This window comes from Gallus gallus, chromosome 2 (assembly GCF_016699485.2).
Source record: "Gallus gallus isolate bGalGal1 chromosome 2, bGalGal1.mat.broiler.GRCg7b, whole genome shotgun sequence".
NCBI classification, from domain to species: Eukaryota; Metazoa; Chordata; class Aves; order Galliformes; family Phasianidae; genus Gallus; species Gallus gallus.
Genome location: NC_052533.1, coordinates 116,293,868 through 116,320,214, shown reverse-complemented (window position 1 = coordinate 116,320,214; position 26,347 = coordinate 116,293,868). Strand labels below are relative to the sequence as shown.

At 39.5% G+C, this 26,347-nt stretch overlaps 1 protein-coding gene across 14 annotated transcripts in view; it reads left to right on the top strand.

Annotated features, from left to right (window-relative positions):
- NCOA2 (nuclear receptor coactivator 2) overlaps window positions 1-26,347 on the top strand; it is a 192,466-nt gene that overhangs the window by 86,480 nt on the left and 79,639 nt on the right. For 11 of the 14 annotated variants that reach the window (XR_005856145.2, XM_025147995.3, XM_015282896.4 and 8 more), the window contains one exon: window positions 25,951-26,052. Coding sequence is in view for 13 of the 14 variants with exons in the window: in XM_025147995.3 (XP_025003763.2) it covers window positions 25,970-26,052 (83 nt within the window). In the remaining variant the exon portion in view is untranslated. Of the gene's footprint in view, window positions 1-10,211; window positions 10,470-10,554; window positions 10,721-25,950; window positions 26,053-26,347 lie in introns of those variants that run through there. The other 3 variants (XM_025147992.3, XM_025147993.3, XM_025147996.3) reach the window with 3 other exon arrangements.

Below are 26,347 nucleotides of genomic sequence, written 5' to 3'. Positions count from 1 at the left end.
CTCATGGGTATTGTTCGAGTTGGAGGCAGTAGCTGGCCGTTTTCATAGTGTTGCTGTAAGCTGCAACCTGAGTAAAAAGGCAGCGTGCCTGGTGTTACCTACCTACATACACCTGGCTCACAGGATGACCTTGAGTAGGTCATTTCATTTCTCTGTTTATCCTGCGATCTATAAGCTAGAGATAATACAACATATATCCACCTTTGCGAAAGCTCTTTGAAATCCGTGGGTAAAAAGTATCCCATAAGGTCAAAATATGAATTATTTATTGCTACATGACATGCACAGCATGCAGACTGTAGGGTTATAGAAATCCTGTCTGTTCTTTTTTCCCCCGAGAATAGAAGTCATACCTTCAGAACTCCACTTAGAGAAGAAGTATTCGTTATATGAAATCTAATATAATCTTTGTGTGCATGTGATAGTATTGAAACTTCGGTATCTCCAAGGAATTGCTTTCAAGCAGGAGTGCCCAGCTTACTCTGATAAGTGCAAATACAGTTTTCAAAATAATAAACACTTCAAAAACTAAAGAACAAACAAAATAAGATCAGAAAAATAGTCAAAGTTCGGGGGAATACTGGATTTTGAATTTCATGAGTTCAGAACCATGGTAGGCTTACTGCAAGGTGAAGGATCGCTTACTTCCAACTGATTACTAATACTAGTAGCCATTATCCATTCAATATTTGATACAAACTGATATTTTTAGTATGATTCCTAAGGTTCGTTGTAGGTCATATTTATCATCAAAATGCGGGAGGGGAAAAGCGCTGCAGTCAGTGCTTCCTATTTATATTCTATTCATTTAGGTATATGTTAATCAAGATCTAATATTTTTATATATAAGCACAGGTCTACACACACACACACAGACATAACATACTGAAAGCAAAAATGAGCATGTTCCAAGGGACTTTGTACTTGTGTGAACAGCTTCAACTCTACTTGGAAATCAGTAGGCAACCAGCAGGGTTTTGAAGGACACTATTGTACATGTTCCTGCTGATATATGCTGCTTCATAATTGAGTTTCTCTTATGTGTATCAGTTTTGGCTTCTGGATGAGTGTAAGGAATGGTCCTCAGCAGTGCACACTTGTAAGTTATCTAATGTAGAGATCCATGACATTAGCATAAATTTGAAGTGCTTGGCCTTTAATCCAAGTCCAAATATTAGCTCAGAATGATATCCAACTAAATCCAAATAAGCCTTTAACTATTTGGGAAAGGACCAGGCTTTCTAATACTAACAATAGAGGCAAGAGGGCTCTTGCACGAATTTTAGACCTCCCCTGGTGATAACATACTCCTGGGTATTCTCTACTGCACTATTGCATGAAGTGCAGCTTTACACCTGAAGCCACATCCAGTCCAAAAAGCTGTTGGAAGATGTTTCTAGAACAAAAACTGTGATGGAGAACGGAAGCAGTGCTATGCCAAGTAAGAGATTTTTGAGTGGAAAAAAAAACAACCATCAAAGTGATATTACTTTTATGTGTCTTAATATAGCTGGTTTAGAAGAATATACTTTTAGACCATAGTAAATTGTTTGATTAACAGCAGTCATCTGCTCTGAAATATTTCTCTTTGTGTTCCCTTCCATCTTGGCCCTCTTCCATTGTGCTTTAGGCATCTTATTGGTTGTTCATTGCATTTACTTGATACTTTCATCTAGCACTCTTCTCAGCTGTAGAGCTTGAGGACTTTGCTGGTTTGATTTTTACTTATCTGCCCACTGCTCTGGCTCTGAGAGTGGCTGAGATGCTGCAGGATATATATTAATAAAGGTAATTAATCTGTATGTATTTATATATATATATATATATTTTTTTTTTCACTGAGTGCAATATATTGAAGATGGCAGAAAGAAAGCTTCCTATGTCAAGGAAGCTTTCTAAATGCCTAAAACATAAAAATGGATACTTTATCACCTCCTCTTCTTTCCCTTATCCTTCTCAATAATCCTCACTGAAAATACAAATGTTAGTATCAGTGTTATATAGGAGTAATCAGCTCGACCTTCCCTTTGCTGTGTTTTCTCCTTGTATTATGAAATATCTAAACTCTGGGAATGATATTGCCATCAGAGAAGCTTTTTTATTTTATTTTTTAAACCCTGCTTTAGTAGAAGAGAAGAAAAACCATCACATCTAGGAGCTGCAATCATGAGATTGCCTGGCTTTCTAAAATTGAGGCACTTTAATTGACACTGTTACTTAATTCCCAGTGCATCACTCATTGCTTCCACTGGAGGCTCTCCCTTCTTGCTCCTGTCAGAAAGTGTTTTCACATTTATCCCTTCTCAGTGCCATCTAGTATAAGCCTCTGTATAGCTAGCATATTCAGAACTACGTTGAATCCAAAGTCTGCAGGAAGGTGATTTCAGAAATTGCTGCTCTCCTGGCTTATAGTGGCATAGGTTTACCATCTACTGGCTTCTTTGTAAAGTGGTGATGTTTGTGGTGGTGGTGGTGTTCTGGTATAGATGGTTGTTTTATCTATCTACATATATATATATATATCTTTTGCTTTGTATATCTTTGCTTACAGATCTGTAAGGGCTTACATTTCTGGAGAGTCATCACTGTGCGTTGTACTCACTCTTGCGTAGGATTTACAAATGAAAAAGCTTTGGAAAAAATGCCTATCTCAAGAAAAGAAAAGAAAAAGCCCTTCAACTGCCCTGTAATACCTTAATTTTATTTAAATAGTCTTTCAGTGGTAACATCAGCATGTCAAACATATTCATCAAGAGAATTACTCCAGTTGGAGAGTAAAACTCCCTTTAATATCCATTAACGGCCTTAGTTCATTTAAGCTGTATTCTGTCCACACCTGTTAGCCTTTTGTCTGAGAGAACAAATGACCATTCATGAATTTTGGTTTTGCCAAGCTAAGTTTGAAGCCATTTCCAAAACTTGACTGGCTGTCAATGTGTTAGTCAGTGGCATCTGTGTGGATTTCCCAAAACAATAGCATCCCAAACCACGATTTCAATCGTGCACGATCCGGAGAAAACCAGTCCTTCAGACTTAGAAGATTATAGCATTTTGTGTTGTCAGTTTGTCAGACTCTATGAGGGAGGCTGAATTACTTCATTGCATGGCATCCTGCTCCTTCAGAGGAGGTAGTGTGGAAGCACAGAGCGCGTCAGTTCTCTGGCAGTTTCTTTGATTATCTGTTGGCTTCTGGTTGACATTATGGCTTTTGAAACATGTAAATGACTTTACATTCCAATTATTTTAGAGATCATCTCTGTCCTTCTTCGCTATACTGCTGTTAAAACTGCCAGCAAAGTCTTCTCTGTGAGGCCTTTTTGTCTTGAAATGTCACATATCCCACCTATTTTCCGTGTAGTACTGGTCAAGAACAAGCTGCCCAGAGAAGCTGTGGATAGCCCATCCCTGGAGGCATTCAAGGCCAGGTTGGATGGAGCCCTGGGCAACCTGCTGTAGTGGGTAGCAACCCTGCCCACAGCAGAGACATTGGAACTAGATGATTTTTAAGATCTCTTCCAACCCAAGCTATTCTGTGATAAGATGCTGAATGGGAGAAAGGATCTCTTGGCTGGTCTCTTGTCAAAGGGATACTCTGCTGGTTCAAGGCAAATGGTTTATACAATAGTATTTATTGTTACATTATTAACTTGAAGCTTTGAAAAGATGAGGTTTTAAGAACCTCATATTTTTGAAAACATAGAAATCTCATTATTATTAAGAGTGATCTGTGAGATTTCAAGCTGGTGTGTATGTGTAGAAGTTATCAGAATGTTACAGTATTATCTACACGTTCTAAATATATGAGATGAAAATGATTGAGCTGTATGCTGTTTCTGAGCCTTTCCCTTCTGTCATACATATGTACATCCTCTGCAGTCAATTTTATGGAAAACTCAGAGGAAACAAGATGAGAACTATATTTCTATTTTTATAGTTTGTTGTGTTGAACTTTTCTCTTAGAGTTAGCAATAGACCCAAGTCCTGACATGCTTCCTCTCTTATCACAGACTTAAATATTCAACTATAAACACTAGGGTTATTGAGATTGTATAACATTTTTGTTCAAAATTAGGTCTCTCTTAGACTTTTGTGTTTCATTTCTCCTGGGAATCATTACATGCATACCTACGTTTTGTCCTTTATTCGTGTAAAATGATCATTATCTTTCTTTAGACACATTTGTTAATGCTGACACTAGTAGAAAACCTGCACTGTTGTGAGAGAGAAGTCGTACTTTTGCTGAACACAGAACTGTCATGGCTTTAAATATTCCTGAATATCCTACATCAGTGATTGCCAATATATTAGCATTGTTGTTTTCTCCTCTCATAATTCCTGTTTTTTACTCAGAATTTGTAAAAGTTGAAGATCTTGAATTTTCAGTTTATCATAAAATAATGTCATAATATCATAATATTTCAGTTAAATTTCAATTTCATCACATTAGCCTCTGCCATTTAGAAATTGTCCTCAAGTTGATTTTATTCCATATTTGATTCTTTAATTAGTTGTTTGCCATTGAAATGAATTCCAGCTACTGATACTTCTCCTTTCTACGGCCTAATAAATAAAACTTGTTTTACTTATTAGGCTGTAGTCTTTGGCTTTTGGTTCTCTCATCAAATACTGTTATCTGTGACAGTAACTTTTAGGAATATTTGTGTTTGGGTTCAGTCAAACAGATGTCTTTTTCTTCCCACAGTTCTGTTGATACCAAGAGAAGTTATCAGTAGAACAATTAAATTTTTAATAGGAAAGCTATATTTCTTTTGTTTCTCTTCTGCACCATTCTGTATCATGCACTGATGTTCTGGGTTTATACCAAAATTTGGCATGGCCCTGTTCTAGTAACACAACTGTTACCAGATTCCAAATGATTAAGACAACAGGTTGGTCCTCAGTGTTTACTGTTCTTCACTGTTTGCTTTTCATCATTTACAGTGACATAGCACTTTCTGACATGTTTGTAACGTTTAGCTTGAATGGATGATGAAGCATTGAATTAGCTCATGATTTATTCTCAAATTTGCAATAAGCAGCTGTCCCAGCATTCCAGTTTCTCACATGTGAGGCCAATTATTCTGGTAGTCTCCCTTCTTCGGCGAGGTCCCTTAGAGGGACACGAAAGCCCAGAATTCTGGGGTCTGCAAGATACAGTCCCTCTGTGTTTCCTTCTCGCCACTTACAGGAGCTGGCTGCCCAAATGCACAGCAATGTCTTCATGCCTCTGGTGGCTAGGGAGACTATTGAGCAGGGACAGGACAGAAGATTTTTTGTCTTAGTGTGAAATGTTAGTTTTCTCTTTGGAGAGAAGTCTAGGCACAAAGACCCGCGTATTCACCACTAGGCATGGTAGAGTAATTTGCTGTATCTTGAACTAAAGGTAGAGGTCCCACTTGCATTAAACACAACAGCAACTTTCTATTACAAGTAAAACCACAGGCAGTATATCAAGTCTTGCTGAGTTCACACAACACTGCTTTTATGGCCAGGTGGAGTGTAATGCTGTACTGCCTTGTCTGGTTAGCAGAGACCGTAACATTTTACCAAATGATTTCTTCCTTAATCCTCTACCTTGATTGAGCCATAGGATGTCATTTAGAGATGGATTTGTCTCCAGCTGAGACTACATCAAAGAAAACCTACCTTATCCTTGGATGAAGTAGAATGATTTTGTTCCACTATTAAAAGTAAACATTTGTTAGTCTGACTATCATATAACTTCTAACTTAAAATTTCACTCGTTGAATCTTGTCCTGTGTTGGTCTACAGGTTTAGTGATCCTTTTATTATCAGAAATCTTTCCTCCACAGGTATTTCTGTTCTGTGATGAGGCAAATTGATTTCTTAAAATAAAGATACTGAGCTGTGTTTTGAAAATACACTCACTGAAAGCCGTATTTTTTAGTGTTAAGTCATTTAAAAAAAAAAAATCTGGACTTGATAATATAACTTTCTTCCTACGAAGGAATGATAGGTGTTGCTACGCATATAACGTGTCATATTAATGCAATCTATTTACTTCTCTTCTGTAGTATTTCCATTCTCGTTTTGGTTTTCTCTGCTTGCTCAGCTTCCTGTGTTGAGTTCCTCTCATGTGTTTTCGACATCAGTGGAAGCAGTCTGCTGTCTTGAGCTTGCACCTCTGCGGGGTGAGACCCAGCACCATCAGAGAGCAGCCCTCTGTGTGTAACCCATGGAGGGCAAGAACATCAAGGAAGAGGATACAGCCCTTTATTAGTTTAGAAGTGGAGAAATGGGTCCTGATCGAGGACAGACCATTTCCATTTTTTTTGTCTTTCATGTGCCTTCTTAAATAAAGGTGGTATTGAAGCAGCAGAGATTAATAAAAAATTAAATTAAAAAAATACCAATCATTACTCACTCAAAAAGTGCATAAGTAGGAGTCATCACACTTGTATTTGAAAAAAGAAGTATAATTGCCAATGGACATGTCCATGCAGAACTTAATTGTTTTATACAGCACATGGCGCAGTATTTGAGTTCTCTGATCAAATACTGCAGAAACTTGCACCCTCTGGGTGCTGTATGCACAGTTATGAAGTTATGAGAGCTGCGATCAAAAAGCATAAATGTTTTCATACTGCTAAGAGAAGTTAATAGTGTTATCTGAGTTATTAAGAGAAAAGGAGGTTCCTGCCTTCTCACAGTTCTCATACGGACGGAAGTCTGAAAGTACTTAGCAGTGGGCTGCTGTAGGTATAAGTGCTGCTAATACAGACACTTGTCAGAAATGGCAAGTGCTAAGAATCCCAGTGGAAATGCAATCGATATGATTCCAGCAGGAGTTGGTGGTGTTCGTTGTCTCTGAGGAGAAGGTGCAAAGGTCAGAAAAACTAGATTTTATCTCTCAAACCCTCTTTATTTTAGCTCAGCTGGTAAAAAGGAAGATCTACTTTGTGTTCAAGTAGCGGATTAGGAGTTCCTTAACTGGTGAAATTTTTATGTCGTTGACATCTGAGTCAAAAGTTTCCAGTTCCGACTTGAAAATCCTAACATTTATGTTAGTGTTCACACAGAGGAATTTTATGATCTGATATTTGAAAGCCGTATGCTTGCTTCTACATTCATGGAAAGTTAACACGTGAAAAATCATTGCACCATCTTTATTCCTGAGCTGTAACGCGTGTACTGTGCTTCCTGGAAGTCAGGCCTTGTCATCTCCGCTTCTCCTTTTCTGTGCTGGTGGAGGTCTTTGCCCTCCCAGCCTTTCTCACAAACAGCACTTGACACAGGCTAGTCAGCTCTCCTAAAGTCAGTGGCCTCTTGACTCGAATAAAGCCCAGAGTCAGCTCTGTCATCTTTCCAGTGCGTTTTCAAGTGTCTTCTGCAGTGCAAACAGCTGCTGTCACTGTAACAGCAATGGCTGCACCTCATTCGGTGCGCTGCATGAGAGGACCAAAGGGCTGATGGAGGCAGGACTGGATTCCCCAGGATGAGGCACAGACAGTGAGAGAACAGGCTGAAAAGCCTCGAGATGTCTGGGGGCTGCTTTGCCAGGCCTTGCCTCCAGTGCAGGTGTGCTGGAAAAAGCAGGCCCGGCCCTGTCATGGTGCATTCTCACCTCTGCCCGATTCACTCTTCTGCAGGGGAAAGAAGGGAAGGAAAAAGAACACAAGTTCAAGAAAACTTTTATAAAATGCATGTAATAGAATCAGTTTTCTCCTTATCAGTTTCAGTTATTTTACTGTGTTAAAATAGAAATTGTGAATGTTTTAGTGAAAGAACAGCTTTCCTGTGTCTATTGCAAAACTACTTGTGTTTGGGCAAACAAAGCACAGTATTAATGAAATATATTTCCTAGAGAAAACTTCAGCTGAACTGCTGCTGCTGTATAAAATGTTTGTCTTACAGGAGTAATCTGTGGTGCTAGAATGTGTTTTAAAGGTCACCTGCTCAATCCCAAACCATTTGTTGGATTAATTCCTGTGAAACTGTGTCGAAAAGGAGACACTGATTCTGAGTTTTCCACTGAAAGTGTTTATTCACTGGTTGGTAAAACCAAGAGCCTTTCCTCATTCTCAGCTGCATGTTTCCTTGTTTATACACAGACTGGTGTTTTCTAATAGGAGTATTTTTCACTTGCTGCTGCTTTCTTGTTTTGTCTAGAATCAGTCTCTGTACCACAGTGCCACACTCCCTATTCTCTGTTCATTTTATCTGTACTCAGTTGTTCACTAAGCAATCCTTTTCCTTATGTCTGTGTACTTTTACTTCTTTCAGCCTTTAATTCATCCTGCATGGCTATAATAATCCTTTTCAGTTCTCTCCTTTTTATTTACATACAATTTCTTCCCTAATGTGGCCCTTGTTGTGTTCGGGCTCACCATATTGCGTTGGCTTTCAATTTTTATTTTAGGTTTCCTGCAAATATTAGCAGTAGATTTCCTTCCTTGGTCTCTTGACTGGTATGCTCCCACTTTTTATGGTTTTCTTAGATTATACTTCTCAAGTGAAGTACTTTGTGTATGTCCTTTAGAAAGCTCATTTTGCTTCTAGTGTTTATCTATTAATTAATTTTCTTGAATATCAAGTATCTGTGTGTAATCTTCACTTTTCCACATATTTGCTAACTTTTTGTTGTTGTTGTTCTGTTGTTAAACGTAACTCAAACTAGTGTTTATTTTACTTACCTTTTACGTTGTGGCACTTTGAGTTATAAAGATATCCTAAGACAGAACTAAAAAAGTTAATATTCAGTTTACTGTGCACGTGTATATGTTTAGTGAATATAGGGGATTTTATAGTCTCCTTATTGAACCAGGTTGTTTCTTCCTGGACCTAAGGTCTTTCCCACAGATCGTATCTGAAGCGTAGAAGAAGGAAAAATAGAAAAAAAAAAAGGATTTACTCCACTATGGAGAGGGATCTCATTCGATCTCCAGCTCCTGTGCCCCAGAAGAATTGTCCTTCGGTTTGGTCAGTCCTGGAGCAGGGTTTCTTCAGAGCCTTGAGTTGTCTTTAGAGAGAGGAAAAAACAGAGAATGTGACAGGGCAAAGGCGAAATGCACAGGATAATCATTGTTTCCTCATGATATCCACCTTATTCTCTTATGTGTACAACCACAGTCTCCAACACTAACCTTCTCAGTGTTTGGAAAAACCATAAGTTTATGATCAGTCTTGTGTTTAAGGAGAATAATGTGGGATAATGGGAGATGATGAAAGTAGGAGAAAAGAAAATAATTGTTTCCTTATTAAGAACTGAAAAGAGTAGGTGCAAAGCTGCAAAAGTTGTTTTGCGGGCTTGAAAATTCCTTTAAGATTCCCCAATCCAGAGCTTTCTTTAACAGTTTGCAAAACCCAGCACTGAAGTAGCAGATGAAAAGATGCTGGTCTGAGCTGTCAGATGTGTCTGTGCATGTGTTTTTGTCTTTTGTGTAGATACTTTGCCTTTTACAAGCAGGAAACCTCATAAGCAGTTGAGTGCAAACCAACCTGAGACCTGGTGCTCTGTCTCAGAAGGAATGGGAAATCGGAAGCTGAAGAAGCTTAGATGGGTTTCTTCACTGGGCAGAGCATAAAGACATGCTTAAGGTGCTTGTCAGGGTATTGAGTTAAAGCAAGATAAATGATGTTATGTCAAAGAAAAATTAAAAAACAACAACTTCCTCCACAAACAACAACAGCAACAACATAAAAAGGAAGCAGTCTGGCTGGAGGTTGTGTTGTGGAGGTTATATCTGTACTTTTTTGCATTTTTATGAGAGTCCAGTGCTGGGAGGAGTTAAGCCATAGGTTGTCGTTAGGAGAAGAGTATTGCAGCAGAACTCAAATTACAGGCAAAAGAGTAAGTTACAGGGGAAAAGAGTGAATCTAGCATGCCAGATATTTTGTATTGAGCGAGCTTAATATTCAGTTTAGTCCCATATGACATGTTTATGACCAGTGTGTGTGCCCCAACAAAGGCAGTGCCTAGAAACGTATTTGTTAATTAGTTTTGGTGCAAGAAGTAGAGAGAGCGCGTGCATTCGTCCCTCGCATCAGCAGCCCGATCTGCTTGTCAGTGGAGGAGGATATAAAAGGATTCCAAGTGTTCCGGGTTCGGGTTTCCTCAGGAGCCGTACCCTGGGAAGCGCAGGTCGGAGGGAGGGAGTTGCTCTGCGATTATCATAAAGCGCTGCTCATGTAGCCCGGCGCCACGTGACTGCAGAAAAGGCATTATCTCAATGAAAAGGAAACTGCTTTTTAGAGCAGCAACAGAACAGAAGCAGGAGGAATTTTCGAGTACTCCACCATGCTGGATTGTCAAAGGGGGATCTCTCTGATCAGCAGTTAGGGAAGGATTAGCACGGCCAGTTTGTCAGCTGTCATTAGAAGCAGATGACAGAGATGATAAGCTGCTGTGTGCGCACGTCCTCGCTCAGCATGTGCTTTGGTTTACATCAAGACATAACACTGCTTTGGGATAATGGAGAGCTGATATTTTTAAGGCTGTAAATTTTCTGGTAATTGTCTTTTATATATATATTCTTCGTTGTTCTTTTTTTTTTTTTTTTTTTTTTCCCCCCCTCTTCCATTTTTAATAAAAAGCAAGCGTGGTGGATGGGGGATTTATGTACATCTTGATCTGAAGACGCAGAAAAGCTAGTGGGATCTGCCTTGAGCTGCAAGGGCTGGAAGACAACAAGGTGTGTTTCCGAAGTGCCGTGACTTCATTGCCACTGCTGCTCTCTTCCTGCACGTCTGTGTGCCCTGGGTGCGTCGGGGCTTTCTGGGTTCCGCTGGGGGTGGGGGTTGTTCTGGGGAGCGGGAGGAACTGCTAATTTCTTCTCGAGCAAGGGAGATAAAGATTGTGTTTCTAAGTAGCAAATGTAAAGAAATAAGGTAAAATTGATTCTCCGGCTTCTGTAGTTTCCCCCTTTGTAAAGGCTACAGGTGTACTTGTGATTGCATGTGACAGTTTTATGGGTTTATGTGGCTAAATATATCTCAGTGCGCAGGAAATATTTTTCTAAGCAAGTTTTCTGGTGTCCAGAATAATGCACAAACCCGTCTGTATTTTCCCACCGTCGAGAGGAGGTGGAGCCCACGAGTGCCTTTTTCATTGCAGTAATTACTATTCAGCATTCAGTAATTTCTGTGCACATGAAAAAGTACAGAGGAAGTCAGACTGAGAAATTTTTGCTTTAAAGCTTTCTCTTTCTGACCACGAGCTTAAGTAGACAAAACACATGGAAACGTTAGCCGTTGTTACATAACTTTCTCGATTCTCTAATCTTTATAGTTTTCTTTACAAGTCTGCCATCCTGCAAACATAATGACATTCAGTTAATCTTCAGACCTCGTATTTATCTCATGGCTGCGCGTGCTGATATCATTGGCTATCTTGGCTGTATTTACTTTTCTTTTAACCTTGGGAGGGCAACGCTTAGGATTGCAGATGAATTTAATAACAATATCCCCCGTAAATGGGAGGCGGTTGCTCTCAGTAAGGGAAGGCAGTGAGCTGCCTCCCCTGCCCGGGAAGTTCTTGAAGCTTGTTTGTTTTATTTCCTTGTCGCACACGGCGTTAAGCCCAGCATTGTGCTTTGCCCGTGTAGCAGCAACAGTGATCCCGCACCACAAAAAGTGATAAAACGATGTGTAGCAGAGCACTGATTCTGACTTCTGCACAGTTTTGCTCCTTAAGCGAAGGGCCGTCTCGCAAAGCCGGGTAGAACAGGTCATTGCTGCAGTGCTCGGGCAGCCTCCTGAGCGTATGTTCTCCTGGATACGCGTTGCAGTAGTGCTGGTGACTATCACGTGTAGGATCCTTTTAATAATTAATTAAATGCCTACAGGAAATGCCACAGTTTATTTTATTTAGGACTTTGAAAAACTCGTGCTACTTTGAGATAGGAAAGGGAAGGAAAATATTATGTTTTCCAGAGTAATGGAGACTGTGTTTGAAGCTACTTTACTTCATGCTGTGAGGACAGAGACAGAAAGGTAAACAAGCCAGCACTATTTATTTTCTTGTCCTCTCCGCTCTGCTGGGGACTTGAAGTGCAGGACGCGGCATGGCGGAGCGCAGGCCCGTGGCCTGCAAAGCCTTTGGGCCAGGCTGGCAGCCCCGTGCCTTCCCCCCAGCAAATGTGGGGTCTGCAAGGACAGGGCAACTTCCCCAGCCTGCCGCATTGTGCCGTGCTGTGCTGTGCTGCGTTCCTTAATTTCACTGAGGGAGATCCCATGAGGTAGCGGGTGCCAAGGGGCTCTCACTGAAATGGTTGCACGTAGGTTTTGCAACATACAGATTTCAGCTGTCTGTGCGGTTGTTTCTATTTGCCCGATGCTTTTTTAGACATATTAAGGGGGAAATTTATGAATAAAACCAACTTTTTGTGTAGCCTATCCTTTTCAAATGGCTTTCTGTTCTCACAAAACTCAGAAGTTACAGTATTTCCTTTCATAAGTAATTCTTCAAGTATGGTACACAGCGTATATAGAACATTGATCACTATCTTTGAAAGCCAAGGAATTTTATTTTATCCTTTGCCCACACTTCAAAATAATGCTAGCATAGTCAAAAAGGTTACATAGGTTACATAGTAAATAAAAACCCATTAGTTATTAGTAATAATCAAAAGATGTTGCTTTCTTTCCCTTCTTTTTCTTTCCTCCAGCTCATCTGTCATCTTTCTAAGGTAAAATTCTTGAATAAGGAAGGAGGGAATGCAATAATGTATTGCTAAATATACCACGTTATAAGAAAAAACGACAACGACAAACATTGGTAAATCAGAGCTGGGTGACCGCTTTGAAAATGGCATTTCACTCCAGAGGTCTAACCACAGTATTTAATAACAGATGCCATGATGAGGTCAGATCACTGGTTATTTTATTGCAGCACCATTTTATTTATTTACATTAGTAATGGGGGTGGGGAAGAGGGATGAGGACGTGAAAACAGCCTTGATGATCAGAATCTGCATCATTAATAAATTGAAAGAATTTCTTAGTGCACTACAGTAGTCTGGCCCCATCATTATAAAGATGAGGCTGAGCTGAGGGCTGAGGACCGGTGGGTCTGTGAGCCAGGCTGACCGAGCGGAGTGCAGGATGAGAACAGAACTGTCAGCTGATGTACCTGTCAGGTCAGCCTGCTGGATTCCTGGTTTGCTTTTCTTGCTCGTACCTGCTTGGCTCCATGGGCCTGGGAGAATGCCTTTTGACCCAAAAATTATTGTTTGTAGATAAAGCTTTCGGTCTTCAAATCTTATTCCTCACATTCATTATCCACTTTGCACGCTGTCCCCAAACAAACTGTAAGACACTGTAGTGCTCTGTTTTCTCATTCCTGATAGCATAGGCTGTTGTGATTAAGCAACCATAATACAAGATGCCAATAAGAAATCTCTGTTAGAACTCCATGAAAATAACATTATTTTTGTTACTTTTCCTGAAGTTTTTTTCTCGTCCACTCCAACTAGTTGTAAATGTGTGGTGCTTTTCGCTTCGGGGCTGTGCATTGCAGCCTTCTGATCTACTGCTTCTATAAATGTAGTGGGTATTTCTTGCTTGCTTTGATTATATTCCAAAATTAAAAGTACGTGGAATATACACTTATTCTTTCATAGCGGTTGTGATTCTTCTTTGCCGTAAGTGGTTTCAACGGTAATGAAAATTAATTTCAGTTTATTTTTACAAGGAGAATGAAATGGATGGTGATGAACAACCAGCTTTAATAGCAGAGAACCTTGTTTTCCTTGGGCTGCGGGATGCCAGCACAGTTGTGACAGGCCTGTGGAGTGATTTATGTCCTACAAAAGAGCGAAATAACAGTTTGACATCTTCCTCTAGTAGGCTACGAGGAAAATCCAAGCTTCACTGCAGTCGGTGATAAAATTCTGATTTATTTCAATTGAGTCATAATATGCCCCCTTAGAACTCTTCATTTTTTTCCAGAATGTGATCTCTGTTGTTGAAGGAGCCGTGGCCAACTCGCAGGGCTTTGCCTGTAATGCTGGGGAGGCCAAAGGTGTGCCTATGGACTAAAGAGTAAACGAGGCACCCCTGAAGATAAGTTTGGAGGGGTGAGGTGGAATATCACAGCCATCAGGGCTCTTGACCCTCCAACTGTCTGAAACAGAGGGCAGGGTCGTTCTGCAGTTGCGTTGCACTTTTTCCCCAAACTACTACAAGCTTCCATAACAGACAAGCCACTAAATAAATTTTAGTCTCTTTCATTTGACTCATGCAGCTGTTCTTATGTAGGTTTTATTTGGACACAGGCTGCATTCCTTTATGTATACTTGTGGATATGAAGCTTGTGTCCACAAGGTTTTGCTTCTTACAGCTCCTTACAGCTGACTATCAGAAGCAAGTAGGTTTTTATGAGTTATGTTTTCTTAAATGCTTAAAGATGACAGTTAAATTTTCCTCTTCTGTTCTTGTTGGTTGCTGTATTTCACTGAAACAAATAGAAATATACAAATGAAGTCTGATATAGACATGAAATTTGAAGTCATTAGTAATAGTTGTTCATGATCACAGATCAGTGGTTAACTTATACATCTATTGAGAACATATCCACTTAAGGTGTGCAGACTGCTGTTGAAAGTTAAACTTTTTATCAAGTTTTATTTTTAATCTAAAACTTAATAAATGTTCACAAGACACTTCTATGTGGCTCTGACATCACTTAGTCTATTAGTTTGGATCCCTGAGCTCAATAACAGTGGGCATAGTTAGTGCTCTCAATGTATTGACAAGAGTTGAATGTACATCTATGCTAAAAAAAGAAAATGTACTTCTGCACGTTGGCAGTTGATAGAAGTACATGCACTCAAATACTGCATATGCAATCAACTTAGCATGCACTTTTAAAGTACATATTAACACGATTGTTCTTTAAATAATTAAAAAAAAAAAAAAGAATTCCAAACTCTTATGCTGCTGCTCCAATGTAAGTGGAGGATACTGCTGTGGGTGGGATTTGGGAAGCCCCTGCTGAAGGAGCTACCTGCCCACACAGATACAGGGTGTGTTGCTGAAGCCAGACTGCTGCATCCCATGGCAGTGCCAACTGGGACTGCTCCTATTACCAGAGCACTGCCTGGGATCAGGGCTGAGCTCTGAACCTCATATGGGCTCCAGCTGCAGTGCTCCATTGGCAAAGGGCAACACCTAACTGTAGGAGGGCTGAGGTGAGAAGGGACCTCTGTGTCCAACTGGTGCAACACTGGCTCAAGCAGGGACACCCAGAGCAGGGGGCCCAGGCCCATGTTCAGACACAAAGTCAAATTCACCTCATAGGCAGCTGTTTTTACGTCTATGGCTATTTGTGCAGCTGAGGACAAGAATATATTTGAATTGAATATGGATGCATTTGACTTTGGTCAGCTGTTAATTTCATAGGTTCTTATACATTGTGCAACTAAATGCATGCTTATGAGAGCATCTCAATAAATATTTTAGAAAGAAGTGTGTGAGTACATGGATGTACCTTGTAGGAATGCACAGAGTGAGTTATTCACTAATCATGTTAACATCAAAATATGTATAACTACTTTAGGAAACGTTTTTAGTTACGCTTCCTGCAAAGCTGATTTTTAATGAAATGATTGGTATTTAGCACCTTGGCATTCAGGCCAAGAATGACTTGAAGTTTCATTGTGCTTCCTAGTAGCAAGTGGTGGGGTAGCAAACTCAAAGCAAACTCTACTGCTGCAGCTAAGTGCAAGTCAGAGCCATGAATTTAATTTTTGATTAGGCATAAGAGGTTATGCATAGATCTGGACTTCTTAAACTGCAGTGAAAATTTCAGTAAGCTTAAGTATTTTCAGTAAAGAATGAACTCTGGGACTGATGGAACATGATTTTGATGACCAGATTAGAGCCGTGAATGGTGGGCTGCAGAATAAGCATCTCTTGCTGAAGCTCCAGCACAAGCTTGTGTTATACGTATCTGATTGACAGCTCTTGAGTGATGTAGCCATGCAAGAGATGCTAAGCTGATCCCAGTGACTGGGAAGACTACTGTGTGAAGTCACCGAATTTGAGGTTGATAAGTGATAGAACTCAGATTTCAATATAGCGGGTTGGATAATTTTATATACTATCCTGTACAACTGATACAGAAATGTCTCTGTCTCAGCTTCTGCTTTTCACTTTCTATCGTTACAGAACACATTTTTTTGAGCTTTTTATTAATGGAATGTATTTATCTAAAGTAAACAGGCTGGTATTTGACAGGTATCTTGAGTTAAATCCTAATATAGGCATCCATGTGACACGGAGATGCATGAATGCCTTTGTCTATTGTGATGAAGTTTTTCTCACCATTAAGATAGGCATCATGAAAATCACACCAAACTGTATAAGCTGCAGGTAGTGTAAGTAATGCATACGTGCACATCAGTAGTATTTGTGAGACTGCAAAAATGTTCCTGGATTTGAATTTTCACACAGTGACTTAAATTTGTCGGAGAGCCATAGTTTTAATCTTTTCCTCTCCATTTTTTCCCCCTTTGCTGCTTGACTGTTTTTTAGGGGGCAATGTTGGCACGGAAATCTGAGTGGACAGATAAGTTTTGAAACTGAGATTGGCAGAAAGGATTCAGTGGGAGTCTAAACAAGCTTGGCTAACTCCTGCAGTAGTGCCTTCAAGTTGAAATGAAGGCAATTTAAACAGAAGGTTTCCTATAACATTTTCTGTGTTGTTAGGTTTGCTTAATTTATCAGCTGTGGTATTCACACAGATTCAAATTGTAGTAGATTTAAGATACTGTGCTTCCAAAACAGTTTGTTAAGTAAAATTATTAATAGGTGTGAAGTAAAGGGAAAAAAATACATTAAACAAATGTCCTCTGTAAGAATTTTGTCCCTTCCTTTTTCAGTGAATGTTCTTACAGTTGTAATACTTCTTTTTTGCAGCCATTTTTTGATGAGTATCAAATGCAGCCTAGAAGATTAAATGGTCTTCTAAAGGCTTAGGCTTTTTTGTTTGCTGTTTTGGTTTTTATTTTCCTTATTTGCCTTTGCTTTCCTTATTTACTAACAAAAGGACGGAAGAGTGACTGACATATATTACAAGTGATGTTTTGGCATTGTGAGTTTTGTTGTTTTTTAATGTGATGTCTTAATGGAAACTACGGTGGCATTTGGCTACCTTTCTTTTACTGTCGAGGATCAGAATCAGAAATAGTTCTTGATAACGAGAGAGGAGTAGAATCTCAAACTTGAAATTATGACGCAGAACCTTGAATAGTTTTTTTCCATAGCACCACATCTGGTAGTACTTGTCAGAAAAGTGAAAACAGACCTTTTTGAAAGTAGAAATGGGGCAAAAATGGTGATTGTTAGGTAAAAAGGATAATTTCTTCCTATGATATTTTCGTGTGTTGTCTTATTAAATCCCAGTCTTGCTGTTCCTGAGCGTATTAGAGGTGGCTGACATAGGCTAATCTGTAAGGAGCTCAGTGACTGGCAGTATTAAGAGACCTCACCTATGGGAATGAAGAAGATAGGAGCCATCTTACAGTGCTGTCAGCCGGGAGGTTTTGGTGAGGTCTGAAGTGGAAGTGCAGGTTTCAGAAACCTGTGGTTTTGAGTATCTGAGAAAAAAAATTGTGTTAATATTTCAGATTTAGGTGTATTTTGAAGAAAGTCCTATTAAATACCAGCCTGTAATACTGAACATTAATGTTAGCCATTTATTTGATTGTTAGAGCATGTGTTAAAGAGCTGCTGCTGCCCATTTGAAGCCTAATGTGTTTATTAGATGGTCTTTGCAGTGGCATCTTGACGTGTCTTTTAGCTAAAAAATTCATGAGCATTATTGGCTTTCAGTCTGCAAATGGAATATGCCTTCTTGTCACTAATACACCACTCTAAAGCCATTACATAGAAGTAAGAGAAAAAATATTGTTGAGGAAGGAGCCTTCCACTTAAACATTTGTTTATAGTCTGCTGTGCTTTTCTGTAGACTGAGCAGAAATACAAGTGGTAAGTGTCAGAGCCAGCGTTCAGTTCTCTTATACATTGGCCCAGTTGTGTTTTCTAATAAATTATGTTCTAGAATGTAGAGTTGAAGCACAAAGCAGCATTTAGTAAATATTACTGTAAATCTCACTTTAATGTTGCCTCTAATAGCCTCGCTTTCAAATGAATTTGTATCTTTGAAGTGATGAGTGCTATTTTCAGATAGAAAAGGCTACAGACAGATAAACCATTGGTGCAGATCAGGTTTTAATACAAGTGTCTAAGGATAACCATTGAGTATTTCAACTTACTACTGCTACCTTCATCACAGAAACTGTCTTCTGTTTTCACTTTGTAGTATGTGACTGGTGTAGAGCTACAATGATTGTAGGCAGTTTCATCTACAGTGAAAGTTGAGGTGGAGTTTCGGGAAAACAAAAGGACGTACTTCTGGATAAATTACTTAGGATTTTTAATATGAGGTTAACCTTGCCAACTTAGGTCCTGGCCATCTTGCTTATTTTGGCAGAATGGACTTGTTTCTTTTGGGGTATGTCCCAGTTCCATGTGCTGAGTGATTATGGATGTGTGTAAGAAGCTGACTGTAGAACATGTTGCTTGCTTAAGCCAAGCTATGTATGAAGAACAGTGGTTTAATATGTCTTTACCCTGTTTGCTCTGTTGAACTTTTTAGTGGTGGATATCTTACCTTAATTTAATTTTAGTAGACAATGCAATCTTTTTTTTTTCCCCCTCCTTTTATTTCCCTTGGTTTTCATCTGTTTTTTTACTCATTTCCAAAGCCACACGTCTCTGAATTTGTCAGAACAGCAATGCAAGGGACAGTCAGTGCCCAAGGAGTCCAAGCATCCTCAGACACATGCGGAGTTGTGCAGGCACAGGCGGGCTCCCTCGCCTGGTGGCAGTTCTTACACTTGCTCAGTGGCAAATGCTGGGAATCAAAGCATATTTCACACCACCCTCGTGGATTGCTGCTGCTCACAAATAAAAGGTTGTCCTTAGGCTACAGTGGCCACAGACTCTGGTCTAGGATCTTATCCTATCCTTGACAGTGACTTCCTTTTCAGGCCTGTGAAAGTTGCTAGCAAGTGCTTACCATTATTGCCTTCTTCAAAGGAGCTGAAAATTACAGCGTATGCCAGTGTTAAGTATTTTCAGATTGAGGAATGCACTGAATGAAAAAGAGTGTATAAGCAAGAAAAAATGTGAAGAATCACGAGTTGCATGTGACTTCCAACTTTGCTGTGGCTTCTACCAAAATTAGCGGTACACAGGGAGCATCAGTAATATTGAAACTGAGACTGAAAGCTTCTAATCATGAGAACTTAACAGGAAAAAAGAATATAATGGACGTATGTTTCAGTTAGTAATTAACCACAGAAATATGAGCTGTTTATGTTGGTGAATTGGGCAGTTGGAGAAAATTTCAGCCAAAATTTTCATTGAGCTGTAATTTCTCTGTCCAGGAAGCTGAGTATTTCTTTGCTGTTTACTACTCAGCAAAACAGTAACTTGAATAAGTTGCTTCTATGTGTAGCAACTGTGTCTACACTAACTGTATGTATGCTGGCAGGGTAGCATTATGATACTTCTACCTGATTGCCTGCTATAGGGTACGTTACCTTTTGTTTGCTACTTTTCAGATTGAAATAGCGGCTTTGAAGGTGTAATCCTCATTCATTCTTTAACTGCATTTGTTGGGCTTACAATAAATCTGTCAGTTTAACAGGCCCCATTTGGAAGATGGCCTGCACTGATAAGAGATAAAAATGCACACAATCATCTTCTACATTAACTCTGGATGATTAACTGGATTCATTGATGCCGAGGATCTGTGCTTGAAGGTTTACTCTATATATCATGCTCCTTGGTGGCATTTATTAAGACTATTCTCTTGTATAGTACCGTGTTTACTATTGCTTCATAATCAGGTTGAAAAGTCTCTCTGTGTATTCTAACTTAGAGCAGTTGCCGGTAGAGGATGTGAAGGCGGATGTGCTGCCACAATGAGAGCAGAAACTCTTGTTTTGTTACTGATAACAAGAAAAACATGAATTGAAACCTCTTTCTGGCTCTCTTTTCAATCTCCCAACATCTGTTGGAAACTGGATAGGTCTCAATGACTGTCATTACTAACGTACACCGTCCAAGAGATCGTTCAATTAATTTTCTGTGCTGTGATTTACATTTAACAATTGGAAAGATTAGACCGAAATATTTTTAAGTATAAATGCAAAGTGAGTAATTACTTACCAGAGGTGTCCCAAACAGGACATCTGTTTGAGCCTAGATTTAGTTCTTAGGTATTTTTAGTAATAATAATGCTGTTTCTCTAATTATCTACTTCCTTGTATAAAAATGGTGCAGTGAACGTATTTATCTTTCCATTGCCCTGTTGTTCCTCACTGATGCCCAGTGGAATTGAAACTTGAGTGGTATCTGAGTCAGCATTAGAAGTTGAGCTCTTGGTTATTGTTGCGAGGGTTTTTGATAGCGCAAATGGAAATATATATATATATATTTCATCTACACGCAAATACATTTTCAGCTATTTATATATATATAGTTGAAAAATCTGCTATTGCCAGTGAAGGCAAAATATTAATTCCACAGTGAGATATCAGGTTTGTATTTTGGAGTGCAGTTCAACTTCCAAACTTTTTATACCGTAAAAACAAGAGCGCCTTATCTTGCATGACAGTTAATTCTACAGGACATTCATTTTAATTCCCCTTTGTACAACAGTTTCTTTGAAATAAATATTGTGTCAATTCATTGTCTGACATGCCATCTTGTAATTTTTTCGTTAACAGCAGTATTTGTCCTGCTCTCTGTTGTCTATTCAGAAATTACTTCTGTTTTCGTTCTTACTAATTCCCAGTTTGACTTAATTCTTTTCCTAGTAAATACCAGGCTAAACAATCATTACCCACTTTTTCTTGATTTTTGCTGCAGTTTGTTTCGGAAGACGGATGGTAGAGCTGATATTTCATTTCAGTTTCTCCCGAAACACTAAATGAATTGAATTGCTGTATTTCTTTATCTTTCTTCCTGGAAATTCCTGCAAAGATGTGTAAGAAGATAAGCGAGATCAATGCTGCTTTCTAATCTGAAGTAGTTGCCTATAGGAGAAGTTTATTGGAGTAAAACTTTGAGCCTCTCACTTGTCATTCTGCTCTCAGTGGCTTCAGTTTTGAATTTTCATGTTTCCTAGAAAAATTTAGTCTTCAGGTTTGGAAGCTGTATTTTGTAGTCTGAGAAAGTTATTCGGTGTGTTTCAGGGGAGACTGGTTAGGAGAACCTTGAAAGTTCCTGTATCATCCTGTTAATATCTAAATTTGTACAGTCAGGGGTTTATTGCTAATACTGAAGAACCAAGAAAGTTCGAGGATGTGTAAATTAATTAAGAGGGCAGCACCTAGAAAACCACTATAAGCAGTTTAGCTGATCTTCACCCACAAATGTTTATTTTTGTTTAGATCCTTAAATTCTAAATTCATTAGATTTTTACCATTTTCACTTGAAAAATTCCTAGATGTCTGCTCTTGTAGTTCTGCTTGTCCCAAGAAGTACTCTTTTCTGAAAAATGGGGCCTTAGTTTCTTGCTTTGCTTCGCTGAAGTTACGGAGGTACCTGGACCTCCCAGAGGTCTTCATCTGGTAGCACACATAGATCTGGAACATGAATTAGCTCACAAAAAAAACCCCAACCTTAAATAGCTGATTTTTGTCGTTGTTGTTTTATGGTTGTTTTTTGTTTGTTTGTTTTTTGTTTCAAAACAAATGATGAAATGGGGTAGATTCTCACCTTTTTGGCTCTGCTCAACCTTCTAGAGTCATTGCTGAGAAGGAAGATGGGGTGGCTGCCCTCTCAGCCCAAGGGACTCAAACCTTAATCCCTTGCTTCTTAAAGCAATGTTCAAACTCCTTACCTATGAGTTGAATACATGTTTAAAGATTTCTACTGCACTGTGAGAGTTAATTAATTGACTTGGCTTCATAAATATCCAGCTCCAGCAAGCTGATAGCCTATCACCTCAGGGGGGCTGTTCTGCATGATTAAAAATATAGGCTTGAAATCCCTCTGCAAAGAGGGAACTGAATCTCCATCTCTGTTGCTGTTGGTATTTAGCATTATGGAAGAGCACTGCTGCAGATTTATCCATGTTTTTTAACAGGTGATTCTTCCTCGTTTGTCCTAATTCAGGATAATTCAGCATTTTGGCTTTTAAATCGCAAGAGAACAGTGGGAATTTATTTACTCCAGGCAGACTCTGATCTCCCTAGGGATCTATACTCCTAGTATATGTTTGGGTTCACAGCCTTTTGATTTTAGTGCTCTGTACTGGATAGTGCTAAGTGATTTTCATTTTGGCTTGTGAGATTTTTTTTTTTTTACACTGCCGTAGTATCATCTATCTGGATCTCCAGTTTTCAAGGCACCTAGCTCAGGATTTTGCATCCTGCTCTGGAGCACAGACACCTAGCATTCAGGAACTGTGGAGCTTATAGAGATCTGTGAGGTATCGAATGCAATTTTTAGTGTAGACATAAGGAGAGCAGAAGACACTGTAGTGGGTGGTAGATTTCCAGAAAAACTTTGTGATGAGTAAAAAGGAAAAGGTAACTCATTCTAAGAACAGACTGACAGTGATGCTGAGAAAAAGATGTTTTGGCCCGTAAATGCAAATAAAACAAATGATAATTAAAAATAATAATAATAAATAAGTAAAAACTGCTTGGAATGACCACCTGCATTTAACATGGGGAGATGTTAATTTCGTAATAATGGTACCACTTTTGTTCCCTTTAAATACAGAAAGATGGAAGTTCAGATGTTTATGGTGGGACATTAATTTTAACATGTCCTCCAGAGGATGATACTGGGTAGGTAGGAAATTCCTACAGAACAGCATGGGCATAAGTGGAAGAAGAATTAAGCTGTATATTGGTGGAGCTACTGGCGAAACCTGGGGTCTAGCAAAAATAAAGCTCCTTTTGAAGTAAGCCCAACAGATTAGATAGAATAACTGTGGATATCTGTTCCTGTTCCGCTAGGGAGGAAAGGGGACTGAAGGGAGGTGTTCCTCCTAAATGTGATGGAATGCTCAGCAGATTTTTGTGAGTCTCCATGCTTGCTTTTCTTTAGAAAAACACCCAACAGATTAACATTTCTCAGGTAATATTCGGGAAGCATAAGAAATGAAGGAATTCCCCAACCCAATTTTCTTCTGAAATTTAGACCACAATCTGAGACTTGCTCGGAGATGAGATGATCTCTGGAATGTACGGCTTTCATCATGCTGATGATTTTTTTTTTTCTCACGATGGTGACCAAAAAATTTAGTCTTTGAAGCAAAGCCATCCTGAGAGTCTGGGACTGCGGGTTCCTCACAACTCTTCTGTAACTGTTGTCACAATTTTCTTTACACAATCGTACAATATCACGAGTTGAAAGGCACCCACAGTGATCACTGAGTACAACTCCCGGCTCCACACAGCACCACCCAAAAATCAGACTACATAACTGAGACCGTTGTCCAAACGCTCCTTGAACTCTGGCAGCTCAGTGCCGTGACCACTGCCCTGGGGAGCCTGTTCCATGCCCAATCACACTCTCATGTGGACAATCTTTTCCTAACACCCAGCCACCTCCCCTGACACAGCTCTGTGCTATTCCCTGGGGTTCTGTCGCTGTCACCAGAGTGCAGAGCTCAGCGCTGCCCCTCTGCTCCTCACCCCAGTGCTTGAGATGCAGCCGCACAGCGCGGTCTAGAGCCAGACAGTGCCTCCCTCACTCAGTGGCAGTGCTGGGCTTGTTGCATCTGATGGTACGGGTGGCATTCCTGGCTGACAGAGCACACTGCTGACTCAGATTCAACATGGCTTCAACAAGAACCTCCCCCAGATCCCTTTCCGTGGGGCTGTTCTCCAGTATCTCATCCCCTGGTCTGTACATACAGCCAGGGTTGCCCTGTCCAGGTACAGAATTTGGCACTCACTCTTAAGAGTATATTTCCTCTTCCTTGGTTCTCTACGGTTGCATACTCATTCAATTGCCTATTTTCAAGGAAGTGCTTAGCTTTTTACCAACCAGACAAATGTATACATCTAGTTTTGCATTTAGATAAGTAAGATTGACATGAGCGTCTGATTATAAATCAGATAAGATTCATGGTTGTCAAGGAGCAGTGAGTGTGTCACAAGTTACATTGGAGGCTTCAGCAGATGCTTTGCTCTCTGCAGCAAGGTCAGATTTGGTGTGGTGCTGGGAATGCCCTGTGAGGTGTAGGTTGACTATTGTGGCAGGTGTTCTCTTGGAAAGCTCAGGTCTGCTCTGGAAATAGAATCATAGAATCACCAAGGTTGGAGAAGACCTCTAGGATCAGCTAGTCCAACCGCCCACCTACCACCACAATTGTCCACTAAACCATGCTCCTCAGTTGCTGCAGAACCAGACCTTCTTGCTCTTCTTGAAGTAGGTTGTTCTCAACAGATTGGTGGTATATGCATACATGGATATATACTTATATACTAACAGGATCTGGTACCAACCACGTACAAGGAGCTATACAGTTCAGGGTTGATCTATTTTTTTCATGAAATCCAATTGGTATCTAGAAAATCAGTGCCACTTTCTCCTCAAACTGTTCTGTTTTTTTGTTTGTTTTTGTTTTTCAAATAAGTGAATAGAATTATATCAGTATATAGTTACAACTATGACTATATCTCTGCAGAACTGCCTAGATGTCAGCCTTCAGACTGTGCCATTATATTCATTCAGCCTGCACCTTGGGAAAATGAAGATTTATAATATGAACCAACACTTTTAATACCAACATCTAAAAAGAGAAAATGAAAAAGAGAAGGATACTGCAATTCCAACCCACATCAGTTCACTTATTAAGTTCACTTATTAAGTTCGCTGTGGCTGATAAGGTCAGCACAGGAAAGGGAGATGGCAGAAATGATGGCTTGGAGGAGGTGGTGGACCCACTGGTTTTGATACCTGACAAAAATTTCCACTTCATGCCAGCATGAAGCGATCATGGATAAGTGCCTCCAGCATTCCTTTTAGCATGGTATACATCACCTAGAAATGCTCACTTGCTCCGTTATGGCCCTCATGGTTATTTCTCTGCAATCAGACTTGCAAATGTGGCAGCGACTGGACAAATGGTGAATTTGATCTGCATTATGCAGTCTTTTTGATGACCTACGTCATCTCCCTATGCTCTTCTTATACTGTTTTCTATCTCTGGAATATTGCTGTTTATTGAGAAATGTGTAAACTGGGATAGACCACTTCCACATGTTTGTAGGCACACAGGACGATAGGGCCAGGAGCAGGGCAGGATTTCCCTGGGCTGTTTATCTCACAAATTATAACGAGTCTGTGTTGTTTTAACACATGATAGATTGGCAGGTTATTTTCCTTATGAGTTCCTTATGATTAAATGTACAAAATATTTATCAGTTCTTCAGTGATCTCTAGTGTTGACAGATGTTCAGTTTCTACTATATAGTACATGCACTTGTGCAAACATCATGTTTTGATTTTTAACCAAAGCTGTATGTGTTGTCTTTTTGTGTAGCTCTGATACAAGTTTCATTTCATGTATTTCAATTCTGTTGTTTTTCTTGTTGTGTGGCATTATGGATTTTCCTTTGTCTTTCCTCATTCAACCTTACAAAATTGCCATGAAAATTCAGCAACTCAGGCACAAAATGTACTTAGCTTCTCCTACAGAATTGGTAATAATGAAAGAGATGAGAATGCTTTGCTTGCTCACCACAAATTTTATTCTGGATGAGTTTTGTATAGCGTTTTGTGGGATCATAAACATGGTATTTTTATTGGTACCTTTCAGACTCTTATTTCAAGTGATATATTTGCCAAGTAAAAACTTGAGTTGGGAATGGAACAAGAAACTTAGAAATACAAACGGAGGAACTCACGATTCTTCTACCATAACACTTGCCCTGCATATTTTCTTCCTTTCAGTTGCTGATATGTGTTCAAGATGAGTGGGATGGGAGAAAATACCTCTGACCCATCCAGGGCAGAGTCAAGAAAGCGCAAGGATCCCGATCAGCTTGGACCCAGGTTAGACAAATTATGTCTGAGGACACTGAAAGAAAAAGAATTAGAAAACATTGATAAATGAGCACCTATTTTTCATAATCCTTAGACACTGACTGAATTGCCATTCTAGCTAAGAGGGATCAGCACCATACTTACTGATTCAGTAATTCTGTGTCATTGTGGATGAAGGGTGGGGGCTGGCATTTTTATTATTATTATTATTATTATTGTTATTATTATTATTATTATTAATGTTTTTATTAATCCACTGTAGTGCCAAAATACACAATTTGGGTGATCATATGTTAGCTATGTG